The sequence below is a fragment of the Cotesia glomerata genome, linkage group LG1, assembly GCF_020080835.1.
Source record: "Cotesia glomerata isolate CgM1 linkage group LG1, MPM_Cglom_v2.3, whole genome shotgun sequence".
Taxonomy (NCBI): Eukaryota; Metazoa; Arthropoda; class Insecta; order Hymenoptera; family Braconidae; genus Cotesia; species Cotesia glomerata.
In genome coordinates this window covers 6,846,044-6,860,315 of record NC_058158.1, presented here as the reverse complement: position 1 = coordinate 6,860,315, position 14,272 = coordinate 6,846,044, and the positions used below count along the sequence as shown (strand labels likewise).

General features: G+C 31.7%; 1 protein-coding gene across 1 annotated transcript in view; it reads right to left on the bottom strand.

The window, feature by feature from the left end:
• The window catches only part of LOC123267057 (DNA N6-methyl adenine demethylase), a 75,402-nt gene extending 63,108 nt beyond the window's left edge, over positions 1-12,294 (bottom strand). The window contains exons 1-2 of the mRNA XM_044731559.1: positions 11,691-12,294; positions 1,522-3,652 (exon numbers count right to left, since the gene is read on the bottom strand). Of these exons, the coding sequence (XP_044587494.1) occupies positions 1,522-2,637 (1,116 nt within the window). The 5' untranslated portion in view covers positions 2,638-3,652; positions 11,691-12,294. The remainder of the gene's footprint in view (positions 1-1,521; positions 3,653-11,690) is intronic.
• Positions 12,295-14,272: the final 1,978 nt, after the last annotated feature.

Below are 14,272 nucleotides of genomic sequence, written 5' to 3'. Positions count from 1 at the left end.
ACATCGAGGCCAAGTTCACGCTAAATATATATATATGTATACACATGTTCGTGTTATATATTTTATATAAAGCTATAGCTAGAATATATACTATAGAGTAGACCGTCCAATCCGACGGGGCCAATGTCGAGGTTCCAGCTCTACAACCGTTTTAGCTTCTATACCAAGCTACTGACTATTTCTATGTATTTTGTATTCTCTATTCCAGCGTCCAAGTCACCGAGTAGTGATAGAGTTGGATTAAAATTTATAAATGTATAGCTAAAGTTTTCCCCACATAAAATATTTATAAACACCTCCATTACTAGTATAATTTACCGGGTATGTACACTTGTACTCCATTAAGTCTATTGCTGTGGTTACATTATGTCCCGTTCACACGCTCGTATCCTCCACATGCATCGCTAAAAGATAACAACACTACTATCTACTATTGTGAAAATTCCGCTGGGTTAAATTTTCATTTTAAATGAGCTATCAAGTCACGTGGATCATTTATTTATAAATGCGTGGGAAATTATAAATCTTATTCCCTTAATATTTAAAGCCTTTATGAATAAGTCATTGATTTTTGTTTTAGTTTGCTTATGGTTTTCATTTTACCTGATTATTCATGAAATTTTTTATTAAAAATTAACTATTTACTGTTCAAAATTACTCGTCTCTGAGAGAAAAAAACTTTATTTTCTAGATAAGAATTTTTTTAAATAAATTATCCAAGTTTATTAATTTTCTTCGTGCTCAGTTCAACCAACTCTTCAGATAAGAAAATAAATTTGCGAAAATTATTAAGAATATAGATTTTTGTGTCAAGAAATTTTTTTTTATAAGAAAAACTACTCTCTAAATCTGAAACAGTGAAAATCACTGGAAATTAGTGGTATATTCACTATTTTACAGTTATGTATACCACTTGGTACACTGATAGAAGGATTTATTCATATTAAAAAATATTTGTTAATAGTTAACAAATCATTTATCAGAGACCACCTTTTAGTATTAAACAAATATTCCTTAGTATTTAAAATGATTTGTTTGTATTTAATAAATCTGATATTCATTTATTAAATATTAATAAATTTTTTTAAATGCTAAGAAATATTTGTTAAGGACTAAAAAGTGGTCTCTAATAAATTATTTGTTAAATATTAACAAATATTTTTAACTATAAACAAATCCTTCTATCAGTGTATACTTCTAGCTGTGAAACAGTGAAATTCCACTGATTCATTTTAAGAGAGTAGTTTGTTAGTGGATTAAACTAAAAACTAATCTTAGATAACTCTCTTGCAACGAGAAATTTCAGCGATCATTTACCCTCTATCGGAGCTTTCCACTAACTTTAGTTAAAAAATAATAAATGAACATCTATGACCGTATCAGAAAATTTTTTTTCACAGTGTAGAATAAATTTAAAATAAAAAATTTCCTTAAAAGACAAAAATTATAGTTCAATTAAAGTTAAAAAATTATGTTCGGTTTTTTTATAAAAAACAATAACAAAAAAAACATGCCACAAACCTTTTTCTCAGTAAGTTTTTCACAGCGTCTCATTTTGCAGATCTGATGACTCTTGTCATTTCTGCAGGGCGCACAGTCTCCACAATTGTCCTTCCTCTGGCACCCGATACACTCTCCACACCTCTTGCGTTTTTTCTTGGCAGGTTTATCCCCCAATCCATTATCTCCATCAGTATCGCCGATTCCTCCCCCAAGATGCCCATGAGGTCCGCGGTTCCCAGTGGAGGAAACAGCCGCGACTTGCCCGGAACTCTCAACGTTTCCACTGCCGTCCTCGCTCTCCATAGAACCGGCTCTTATTTTTCTCCTCTCCTTTTTCCTCCCATCGACCCCCGTGACGCGAGAGGTGGGCGAGGAGTCGAGTACCGTGGACATCGGATTCTGGAAATTGGTGTGATGCAATTGCGGGTACTCCTGCTTCACCACCGTAAGAACAGTGTGATGAGGATGACCAGGCGGAGCCGCGAAGCTCTGGACCGGGCTTGAGCCCAATAACTGAATGTGTCTCTCATCCAGCATCTGCTGCTGCAAAGCCGGGACTTCTCTGGCCTGAACCGGAGCGGGGACCAGCGGATACCCGACCGTTCCTCTAGAATGCGGATGCGAATGCGGCGGAGCAGGCGGTATGGATCCGAGGGTGTGAAAACTCGGCAACCCAACCGCGGAAGTCACTGGCGGCGAATGTGACATCGAGGCCGGGGATAACGGTGTCAAAGCCGTCAACTGGGGCTCCGATTCACTGGGAGGCGCGAACTGACTCGCGAAACTCGGCAGTCCCTCGTTGTTGGGCCCGATAAGTCCGTGCTTAGACTCCCAGGGCCGTGATAATTGCTCACGATAATTACTCGCGAGGATCACTTCGCCTCTCGAATCAATCAGCCTGCCCGTCAGGCCCTCGTAGTAGTCCCAGGGTGACATCAGGCCCAAGCTTACGTCCTGGCTGTGCAAAGTCGTAAGAGTTGTTCCGCTATCCATGTTTACGTCTCCCGCGAAGCTGCTGAACGGCGGGAGATGATTCCGTTCACCAGGGCCGATATTCCCCGGAGAAACGGCCAACGCGCTCGGGGGGCTCACCCTCTCCGGGGCGATACCCTCCTTTTTGACTTCTGCGCTCATCTTCTCCGACGCATCTTCTGGTTATTCATCCGCGCCTATTATTTTTTTAATAATTGTCAGTGATGATAATAAACTCAATGTCGATAATAGTCTAAATTTGACTAAATTTATTTAATTATTTTATTAAATTATTGTACTTTGATGCAATGATGATGATGTGATCACGAATTCTCAAGGCTTGTCTGAATAATAAGTTTTAAAACTTCCGCTACACATTCGTTGAGCTTAACGTTGGCTATCTTTACTTGTCTTTAAAGGTTTATTAATTTTAAAAACGTTTATTTTTGTACTCGACAGGTTTAGGCTACGAACTGAAGTAGATTGGTTCCCGTAATCGTTTAAAACTTTATTTATTTATTTATTTAATTATTAATTTACGTGATTCCTGAGCGAAAATTTCATTTTTGTGTTAAATACTTAAAAGGTTTAACTATTATTCATATACTTTATTTTATTTAATTTATTATTATTATTAAAATAACTTATTTATTTATTATCTCCAGTCGTTTAGCAACGGTCTACGGAAGTCAGTACTGATGTACTTGCGCTATGTACCTCGTTGATTTGTGAAAAATGGTTGATTCTTTGGTTTACGGTTTGCGTTACGCCGTTTTCACCCGCTTACGATTTATTTTACTTATTATTATTACTATTAATATTAATATTAATCTTTTAATTATTATTAGTATTACTTTTCTTCGTCAACAATAACTTCTATGCACTTTAATTTAAAATTTAATCCTTGGATTTGGCACTGGCGGACTTGTTTTTTTTTTTTTTTTTGTAGGTATCAGATATTTTTAAAATTTAACACTACTCCTCCGTTACTTAATTAGTCGTTTTGTTTGTTTAAATTTATCCAACAAAATACATAAACGGGTAAGTCTTTTATTCCTAAGCTCGAGAATTAATTACGTAGACAATATAGAGGCTAATAATTTGTCATTCGCACTTCGTAAGAAAATATAAATCACTTGAGGTTAATATAGCTTAGAAGGCTGTTGATTTGTACGTTCTGAAACAGAAAAACAAAAATATATTTATTAATAACAATAAATAATAATTATAATAATAATTTTTAATATTAAAACCTTCTCAATTTTTTAAAGACTCAGCTTCAATTATTGGCTTGGTCAATTAAAAAAAATTATTAATAAAAATAAAGTGAATTAAAATGATTGGAAAGGCTTTAATACCAAATAATTATTATGAAAAAAAATAAAAATCACTATAATAATAATAAAAAAAATAATTTATCCTTCAATCTTTAATTGTCTAACATTATTTAAACTTAAATTAAAGTAACAATTATTTCGAGCAGCTAAATATACATTTACATAGATGATTTTTTTCTGCAATAGCCTTGCTTAGCAGGGAAACACAAACCAGTTGAGCATGCGATGGCTAAAATTGTTTTAAATTTACTCAGTATGGAGTAAAGTAAACTATATTTATCTTTATATATATTACAAGTACATCATACATATTTTGTATTTATTTAGATGTAATAATACATATATCCAGATGGTGTCGGTGTAAGTGCGTGCCGGAGTGAAATGGATGTAGATGTTTAGTTATAGCTGGCGGGCGAGCATGAGGATAGGAGTCGAAGCTCGTTGACCACGCGCTCTACTCTCGTTCTCTTTACTTGCCAAGGTTACTATTACGAGTCCTACTCCCCCTACACACGCGCCCACCTCAGCTATTCCCACGCTTTAGTATTCGTAAACGACTATCCCACTGCCGTCATTCACACAACCAACGATAACAACTTATTCTTCTGGTGTAATTATTTTTACTACATACAGTACGTACGCTACTTACTACATAATATTTCGCTTTTTTTACTCACTAACCATAACAACTAATCACAATAATAATAATACTTAATAGTTTTTATTTTCCAGGTAAAATTATTTGCTTTAATGTTCCAGTTCTTTTATTAATTTCAGATCATTAGACTTACATATTAATTTTTCTATGTTTTTTTTATGGCAATAATAAACTTAATTAAAAAACTTTGAGTTGAAAAAATTATTCCGAAGAAGAATAATTTTACTTATGTTTTTTTATCAAATAAAAAAATAATGTATAATGTCAACATAAATATTTATTTATAACTATCCACCCTAACTTTTATTATCACGAGCATTGTATAATATACATTAGAAATGTTTGACTAATGAAAATGGTTTATTAATGCGTCAAACTAGAAACACCATAATAACTCAAGCTCAAGCGTCACGTAACAAGGACCACGTAATATCGATCGGGTAACTCTTGATATATAATACTACACACCTAACTGCATGACTAGACAGTTCAAAAGTTTTAGAACCCCCTTCTATTTGTTTCCATAAACATTGAAAAAAAAAAAAAAAAAAATTAATTTGATTTTCGAGAAAAATTCTTGAAGTAAAATCGACTTCTTAGTTTGAAAATTTTTCTTCTTCCCCCATGAAAAAAGAAAAATATAAAAAATATATGTTTCGAAATATATTTTAAATATATTAAAAATCTATAAAAAATATGTATAATAAATATATTTTTAATAACTAACTTTTGGCCGATTTTCATATATATTTTATATATTTTCAATATATTTTAAAATACATAGCCAAAAATATAAAAAAAATATATTTTGAATATATATAAAATATATTTGAAATATATAAAATATATATGAAAATCGGCCAAAAGTTAGTTATTAAAAATATATTTATTATACATATTTTTTATAGATTTTTAATATATATTTTTTACATTTTTTTTTCATGGGGGTTGGTTTAAGTTATTTTTTTCTTAATGTACACAGTAAAAAATTTTTCGTCATTGTGTAGAGTGTTAAAATTTTTGTGTTGAATATTACACTCTAGTGTGTAGAATTTAACACTCTCATGTGTTAATTTAATGATTTAACACACTAGAATGTTAAATTCTACACACTAGAGTGTAATATTCAACACACAAATTTTAACACTCTACAAAATGACGAAAAATTTTTTACTGTGTATGAAAAAACAAAATTAATTGGTAAAGTTATATTCGATAAACAAATAGATAAATATTAGAATCGAAGCAAGTATAATTTATTTAATGGGTAATAGTTAATAAATGTATGGGCATATCTGAAGGGGATGAACGTTAATCGCACATCGGCGACAATTGAAGGCATTAATATTGCCCGTGCTTGCAGTCTACGGATAGGAGCGCGAGAATAGTCTAATAATTCCCTCTAACTTTCAAATTTATCTCTGCTTGTGGTCCTCGTCCTCGACCCATTGTTAATGTTGTAGATCATCGCCCACTCTCCATCCACCTCCCGACGTCCATAGAAATTTACAACTCGAGCTTTTGCTATCATTTAACCACCGGGTCGCTTTCACTCCTGTCCCATTACCATATATTGTAATACACAATACGACACGTGTTTTATTTTCTTTATACACTTATTGTTCTTATTGTTATTTATTATTAAGTTACATTTTTCGTAAACAATTATAACGGTTCTACGCAGCGAGATCACGGACCTGTCTCGGGGATTGAACTTAAACCAATCTGTGTAATATTATTTCTTGGCTACACTTAATACCGCGAACTTTAGTCTTTAAAGGTCGCGAAACTTGTCAGTGAGATGAGATATGCGCTAAGTGCCAGTCTTTGACTTTGATAGTGTAAAAATAATATATATTTTATTTACTAAATGTCCAATAAAAATAATCAGTCTTTATTAATTTTATATTTTAATTTTAGCTATTTTTAGATTTACCATTTTTTTACTACGCAGTTTTGATATCTTTCATTTATATTATCAATTTTATTTTTTTATAAAAAAATCTTCGAGTTTTTAATAATCAAATAAAAAATATTTCTTACACTTTATTTTTCTGAATTAAAATTTGTTTAAAAAAAAATCTGAATAAAAATAATCCATTAATAATTTTGAATAACACTACGAATGTAAAGTATAAAAAAAAAATAAAATTAATGATAAAAATTGGACATTTGGTGAAAGAAAAAATAATTTATCGAATTTGAAAAGAAATGACGATGAGAATAAAAAAGTTAAAAAGCATGAGGAAGATTTAAAAGCGTTTGGTATCTTTAACCATACAAGTTTTTTTTGACATAATATATCTGATGTGTACGAGGATGTGAGAGCAGCAGCTGGTTTGGTGTATAGTCGGGCCACGCTGCACTTTCGCTGAATCGACCGTAGCGAACGCACAAAAATTCAATACCGCCTCTCGCGAGTAGACGGAGTAGAGTAGAGAGAAAGAGGATAAAAAAACAGGAGAAAAAGAGAAAGAAGTCGTCCATAGTGTAGCCCATAGTATGTTTTATGTACCATACAAAATACAGACTATACTCCAGAGTACACCATAGTGCACGCCGAAACTTGTAGATTCGGTTCAGGGTACAGAATGCGTCGAAACTCGAAAAATAATAATACCAGCCAAAGTAGAAGCCTCTACTCTCTATACTGCTCGGTATTCGCAAGCATCCACAAACTTGCATTACATATGTTCGCATCCACGGCAAATACGTCCGACGAGTTTCCTGGAAACATGATCCAGCCTTACTTCACAAAACGCCAAGAATTTATTCCACATCCTCGTGACACACTGACTACAATACACCAGCGAAATCCTCTGGTTCGTAAAAATCCCCAGCTCAGCATCCCAACTATTCACGAAATTTAATTTAATTAGACGATAAAACCCAGACAACAAAGAGTTATAATTATTTATCTACTCTAACGTTTATTTTATTTCATTTTATTGAATTACGACTCAGAAGTTGTTTTTGTTCGTTTTTTTATCAGTACTTAAACATTATGCTTTGCTCTTGTCTTAAAAACAAAAATACTTCCGAAAAATAGCAGCACTAACATTCTGACACTATAACTGTGCATGAAAATGACGTTTTAAGGGTTAAAAAACCTTTTTTTCTTATAAAAGACGACAAAATTATTTTTTTGAAAGCACAATCATTAAATTGAGATTTTTTTCGTAAAATTGAAAAGATAAAAAAATAAAAATTGAACCAATTTATAAAAAAAAAAAAAAAAAAAAAAAAAAAAATTTCCATCCGAAGAAATCTTCGCATATAAAAATAATAACAAAGCATGATGAATGCATTTTCTGGCTTGGTTGTCGCTTTATTGCATGTTATGTATATATAGAGGAGTTTAGTGCAAAGAGAGTAAAGAGTAAGAGTGAGTAAAGTCGAAACAGATCCTCCTAAAAAAAGTACCACTACAACAACTACTGCTACTACGGGTTAAAGATGAAGCAAAAAAGCTCTTGGGTACACTTTCGTCGACCTCGTGATGTGAGATGTGCCGCGGTGGAGTCTCGCGACAAAGGCTGCTTGATTCAAGGTCTCACGCACACATTATCAACATCGCGTTTTGTACGTTTATACACCCGGGATAGAACTTATACGCATGCGTTTATTCTCTTCTCCTTTATCCGGTGCCCGTACAAACACGAATCAAATCCAAATACAAATACAAATATAAATACTACCACAAATTTATGAGTAAAATTACAAGCACACATGTGCGTTTTGGTGCCGGTACTGACTATGAACCATCATCCCATTTATGCGCACATACGGTCCACAAGCACGTTTCAAATTTACGGATACTTTCCGGTTGTTTTTTTTTATCGATCAGACAATAATTATTATTTATATTTATAATTCTATTCGATTTGATCGGAGACGGGGAAATAAAATATCAGTAAAATAAATAAATTGAAAAATTGGTATGCCAGTGGGTGGACTGCGGGGCAAAGAGTTCCTCTTGTTTGCCGAACAATCACAATATATATAATATTTCGTAAGTCGCGCATGCGTCTAATGTACTTGCGTTATGTTCACATAATATGTAATATGTATATGTGTGTGTGTGTATAAAACCCTTTAACTGGCACCAATACACCTTGGAGATATCGGAAATGATATAAAATTGCGTTGACTACGTCGCTGATATTTAAATTGGTTCGCTAAACCACAGATTAATGGGACCCGAACTACAGCGAGTGCTTTTGCCTTAACTTGTATTAGCCTCTGCTCTTTGCATCGCTCCATGTGATTCTTCTTTATCTTGTATAACTGGTTTTCAAAAAAATAAATTTAAATAACAAAATATTGCTGCTTTATTCTTAACTTTGTTCTTTATTTATTTTATTTTATTTGTTTTGGATAAAAAGCTGACAAGATTTACAGAAAGTAACATAAATAAACAAAAAAGATTTGATAATTTCTGTTTGTATTGCGTTTTAACTTTAGGTATCAACTTTTAAGTTAAATAGTCTATGGGTATTGTGTGATAATTTTAGGAAATATCCGAGATAACTTCCATGTTGTATTATTATGTATGGACGCTGCATGGAAATGAGAGCAATGTAATCGGTGTCATAAATAGTCCATTGACGTGCGGTGGATTTGTTTAAAACAAGTTACCTTGTGTGCTGATTGTAAGTTCTTTTTAGCGCAATAATCACATAGACAATTTTACATTACATTTTTTATTTTATTTTATTTTAGTATGAGAGATTGAAAAACAACGATAAGAACACATATGTAACATATATAACGTTTGAATTTTCTGGTATAGATCAAAATAAATTTTTTTTCTCAGCTCTTCTACGATTTAGTATACTCTGTTTAGTCTTACTGTTGCTTGTGTGATTATGTATCCGTACCAAAAAAATACATGTGAAGAATAAATGCTTTACGTTAATTCAGGGTCGTTGCCTCAAAACACACATCCGGCTGTAAGATTTTTATTATTAATTTTTCATCGAGAAAATTTTTTATATTTATACACTTTTCTCGCGGGTAATCAGCCCAAATTGATACGAGGGTTCAAAGAAAATTTTATGTTTATTATCTGTAAGTGTTTTCTTGGGACAGAATAATAAATGAAGAATTTTTTGGAGTAAAAGCTTTCGGTGTTTTAATAATTTATTAAAGATTCACTTTTTAAATTTTAATTCAAGTATTTTTTTGTTAAATTAAAGAGATAAATTTTATAAACTTGAGATTAATTTACATAGATATTAATGAATAAATTTTTCTAGAGCTTCTGAGAAAAATCATTCGAGTAGGCTTTCATAAAAAAAGACCAAAAAATAATGTAATTGAGACGTAATAAAAGTCAAAAGTGTAATTGATATATTTGGGGTTAAAGCGAAACCAAAAAACGCTAAATCACGAATAAATGAAACACAAAACTGATCTCGAAAATCGGAGCGCGGCTCGGCTTTTGAATTCTCTCATGAGATTTCAGCAAACCGCGGTGCGGTTTCCCCGTCGCCGCGTGCCGATTCCCTCTCGGTGGGCGATAACTGCAATAAAAAAGGAGAAAGAAACGATAATAAAAAAAAATAAAAATGTAAAAAACGAAAAGGAACCTCGAGGGACCGGTGCGCCCGTAAATCTCTCCCTGGCGCCCGTTGTTCTCGCGTTTTGTGTTTCTCTACTCTCTTTCTACTCTCTTCGGTGCCCGCGCTGGTTTCCTCATGCCTCATACTCATATAGTATCATACATTATACACTACGAGTACCACATCCCGATCCAGGATCTAAATCCACATCTCCGTATTTCCTCTTAATGTAAAATAATAAAATATAATATAATAACTTAGAAGTTGAAAAAAAAAAAAAGTTTGCCGATTTCTTATTTCACTAAAAAACTTAGTTCCGCTCGTGGCGGTCCTTTCGCGATGCCCAAAAACCCAGTACATACACTATCCTCGAGCTGGTTCTGTTTCTCTGGATGCTTTTTAGCTGTGGACCATTCTCAGAAAAATTGTCGTGTAACGAAACGGAAGCCGTGTTTTATACGGCCTCGAGCGTTATTTCGCTCTTTATTTTTTTCCTTTTACATCACTGTTAATAGTTTCCTCGTGTGTCCCTTTTTTAAAACCAGGTTTACGATTTTTTTTATCACGAGCCCATTGTTTTACATTCAAAAACAACAAATTTATTACAGACATCATAAAAACCGAAGCAAGGAGCTAAATTTCGAGTCGGAGGTTGACTTAACTTTAAACAAAACTTCCGTGGCCGAGAAAAAAAAATTTACTCAAACTTTATCGTTTCCACATTTTTAAAATCCCCAGTACAGAGTTTTACGGGGTTATCAACTCGTGAGTCACAGGTTAACTGTTTATATTTATCCAGATCGTTAATAAAAGTCCGTTTGAGCACTCAAAATATTCGCTGTTCGCATTACATTGCACTGCATTACAATACCATGTATTACTTTAATAATTATTCAATTATAATTGCAGTATAATTTTTTTTTTTTTTTTTTTTTTTTTTTTTTTTTTTTATACAAACTAAACTAAGAGACGGATATACTCTTATAATAAAAGTTATAATTAAAAATAAAATAAATACGTACGGTAACCCGGCATTAATATTCGTTCTCGGGATAAAGAGAACGAATTTAAATTGAAAAAAGTATGAGAGAATAAAGAGTCAAAAATACATACACACATGGCAATGAGAATGACTGCACCATACATATATACTTACATACATATGAGTGCATATTCATTTCATTTTAATATGTATACAGCCCAAGTAAAGATGCAAATATAAAGCGAATGAAAACGAGAGTACCGAGAGTGAGAGCGAGCCAGAGAATGAGTTACTGAGTGAGTGTGCACTCTCATTCCTTCTCTCTTCATCCATACCACTTTCATTCTCAACAACTACAACTACTGGTGCACACATTGGTTGTAAAAAAAGCAATAAATAAAATAAAATAAAATAAAATAAGAACATCTACGCGTGCTTGTTATAACCGTATACAAGGAATACGCGATCAAAAGCACATACTGATACACAGGGCTCCCAAATTAAACCGAAAACACCAAATAAAATTAATAAGTGCAAGATTAAACTGAGAGTGAATTATTGGAGCGAAAAAACTCCCGAAATTTGGAGCTTAAATTGGTGGAATTAAAAAGTTTTATAATATTAATTTAATAAACTTATTATATTTAATTGTAAATTAATAAAAATGTCCGTACTTGTTTTAGTTATCAATAATTTATTGATCCCTTGTCATCGTAATCATAATCACCATCATCATAATAATTGGGCAATAATTGTCACGCATATTTAATAATCTTGTTTAATTCACGCGAGTAACAGCAGTAATGACAAGAGCGTGTCTCCCGCATCACGATATTACACCGTATTATTTTTTTATTATTTATTGGTAATAATAATATTAAAAATACATAAACACGCACGATTTTAAAATACGAGAAGTCAAAATATATTTATAAATTTCACTATTGTCACTACATAATAAATGCACACTTAACTCCAGTAGTCCACACTTTTATTAATTTTTCAAAAACAAAAAATATATAACCCGGCGTTGTCGCCGACATAAACGGAGTCGTTTTTTTTTTCAACACTTACGGCTACTCGTTTTAATTTAAATTTTGTGGATAAAAAATATATTTATTATTTATACTAATATTAATACGTTTTTTAAATATTTAATGTGTATAATTAATTAATAATAATTATAAAATATACGCCCGAACACACGAGTATAAAATTGTGTACCTTTGGTGCGGGCTGGCCCGTGTTGTGTGTGCTCGCCGCGCAGTGACTGTGTGTGCTCCAAAATGTATTCTTTGTCCGACGAGCCGCAGCTGCCCGCGTTTCATTCTTCGGCAACCTCCGGAGGTGTTCGTCGGGGTTCGGGTGTCATCCCGATACCACCGTGGCGGGAATCCAGGATACGCCAGGATAGACCTCTGTAGTGGTGGTGGTTCGAGTGGTGGGTGGTGAGAGTGCTAGTAAAATTATTATGGCTATGCTGGAATGAAAACCTAGGCGCTGTGGTAGTTATCATATATGTATAGAGATGTATTATACCATACACGCATAGTCTCACGACATGTGTATGTGGATGAATTTTGGGAGGGGATGTTCTGCGCGCGCAAAGCGCACTGCGCCATATTGTTGCAACCCTTGCTTTTAAAACATATTTTTTATATGCTATTTATTTTATTATCAACTTTTATTATTTTTCACTCTGTTGTTTGCTATTACTGTGAATATATTTTAGTTTGTGATACTATTTATATGTTTAATTCATCAGCTTAGTCATATTTATTGCTCTAAGAAATTCTTTTATTATTCTTTCTGTTAACTTGAAATTATTTCTACTGGACAGTTATTTCATAAATTAATTTCTTGATTTTCAAGATATAATTTTATGATCAAAAGAAAATTGAAACCAATTTTAAGTATGTTAAAATTGTTATTATTTTTAAGTTAGACAGTAAAAAATTTTGCGTCATTGCGTCAAAAAATTTTGTGTTAAATATTTAACACTTTTATTTATTTATTTAACATTTATTGTGTTAAAATAACACAAAAAAGTGTTAAATATTTAACATAAAAATTTTTAACTCAAAATTTTTTGACGCATTGACGCAAAATTTTTTACTGTGTATTTTTAGTGATAAAATTTTTTTAGATAAATTTTTACTTATAGAAATTGTTTTACAAAATATTAATAACTTAAAAAAAATCTGGTAATTTATAAATTTTTAAGTGAAATATTGATAAATATTATTTTTCGTTATACCTTTAAATTATTTCTACTAAGCATTTATTTATAATTGAAACTTTTCAACTTTTACTAAAATAATTTTGCTGCCAAAAATTATTGAAATATTTTCTTTTTTGTTATAACTTTAGAATTATTTTTATAAAAATTATCTTCTAAAAAAATTTTACAGAATAAATTTATGATTTTAATTATTCATGAATTTTCAAATAAAAAAAAAATGTAATAAAAAATTTTTAAAGTCAAGGCAAATTATTTAGAATTTTTCTAATAAATTATTGTTTTACTATTTACTTAATAACAATGTATTGATTTTTAGTAACAATTATAAATAACAGATGACTTTCCATCTCCCATTTATTGATCGGAAAAATAATTCACCCTCAAGCTTAGAAAATTCTCAACGATAAAATAAAATTCTCCCGTCTAAATTTCAGATGTAATTTTTTTATGCCAAAAAATTTGTTTACTTATTCACAAAGTTATTAATGATGTATGGTAATGACGGAGTTTATCGTTATGAGAAAACTACTGAGATTTGTTTTTTGACGCACGAGTTTAGATAAGAGATTTATGTGTCGGAAAAAAACTAGATGATAGAGTCTGATGCTGGATCTCAGGAGATTCAAGATACTATAGTTCACATTTAACATTTAGTATACATATGTACATAAATATATATGTGAAGATGGTACATCACATAAGTTTTGGATACTATTATTATATTATGAGGGTATATACAGATGATTATCGAAGGTGCCGACGTACCAATGGAGATTCAACAGTGTATATTTTTTTGTAACCAGAGACATACCCCCATCATTTTTTTTTATTGTATTACGTTTGAAATATTAATGCACGTATTTTTGTTAGTAAACGCCATATGCTCCTGACAATTCCTGATATATCTTACAATTCCTTCATTAATTTTTTCTCTACATTGCCGCCCATTATTTTCTACAATTCTTTATATTAAAAAAATAATTTGACTCGAAAAAATAATGATCATAATAATTT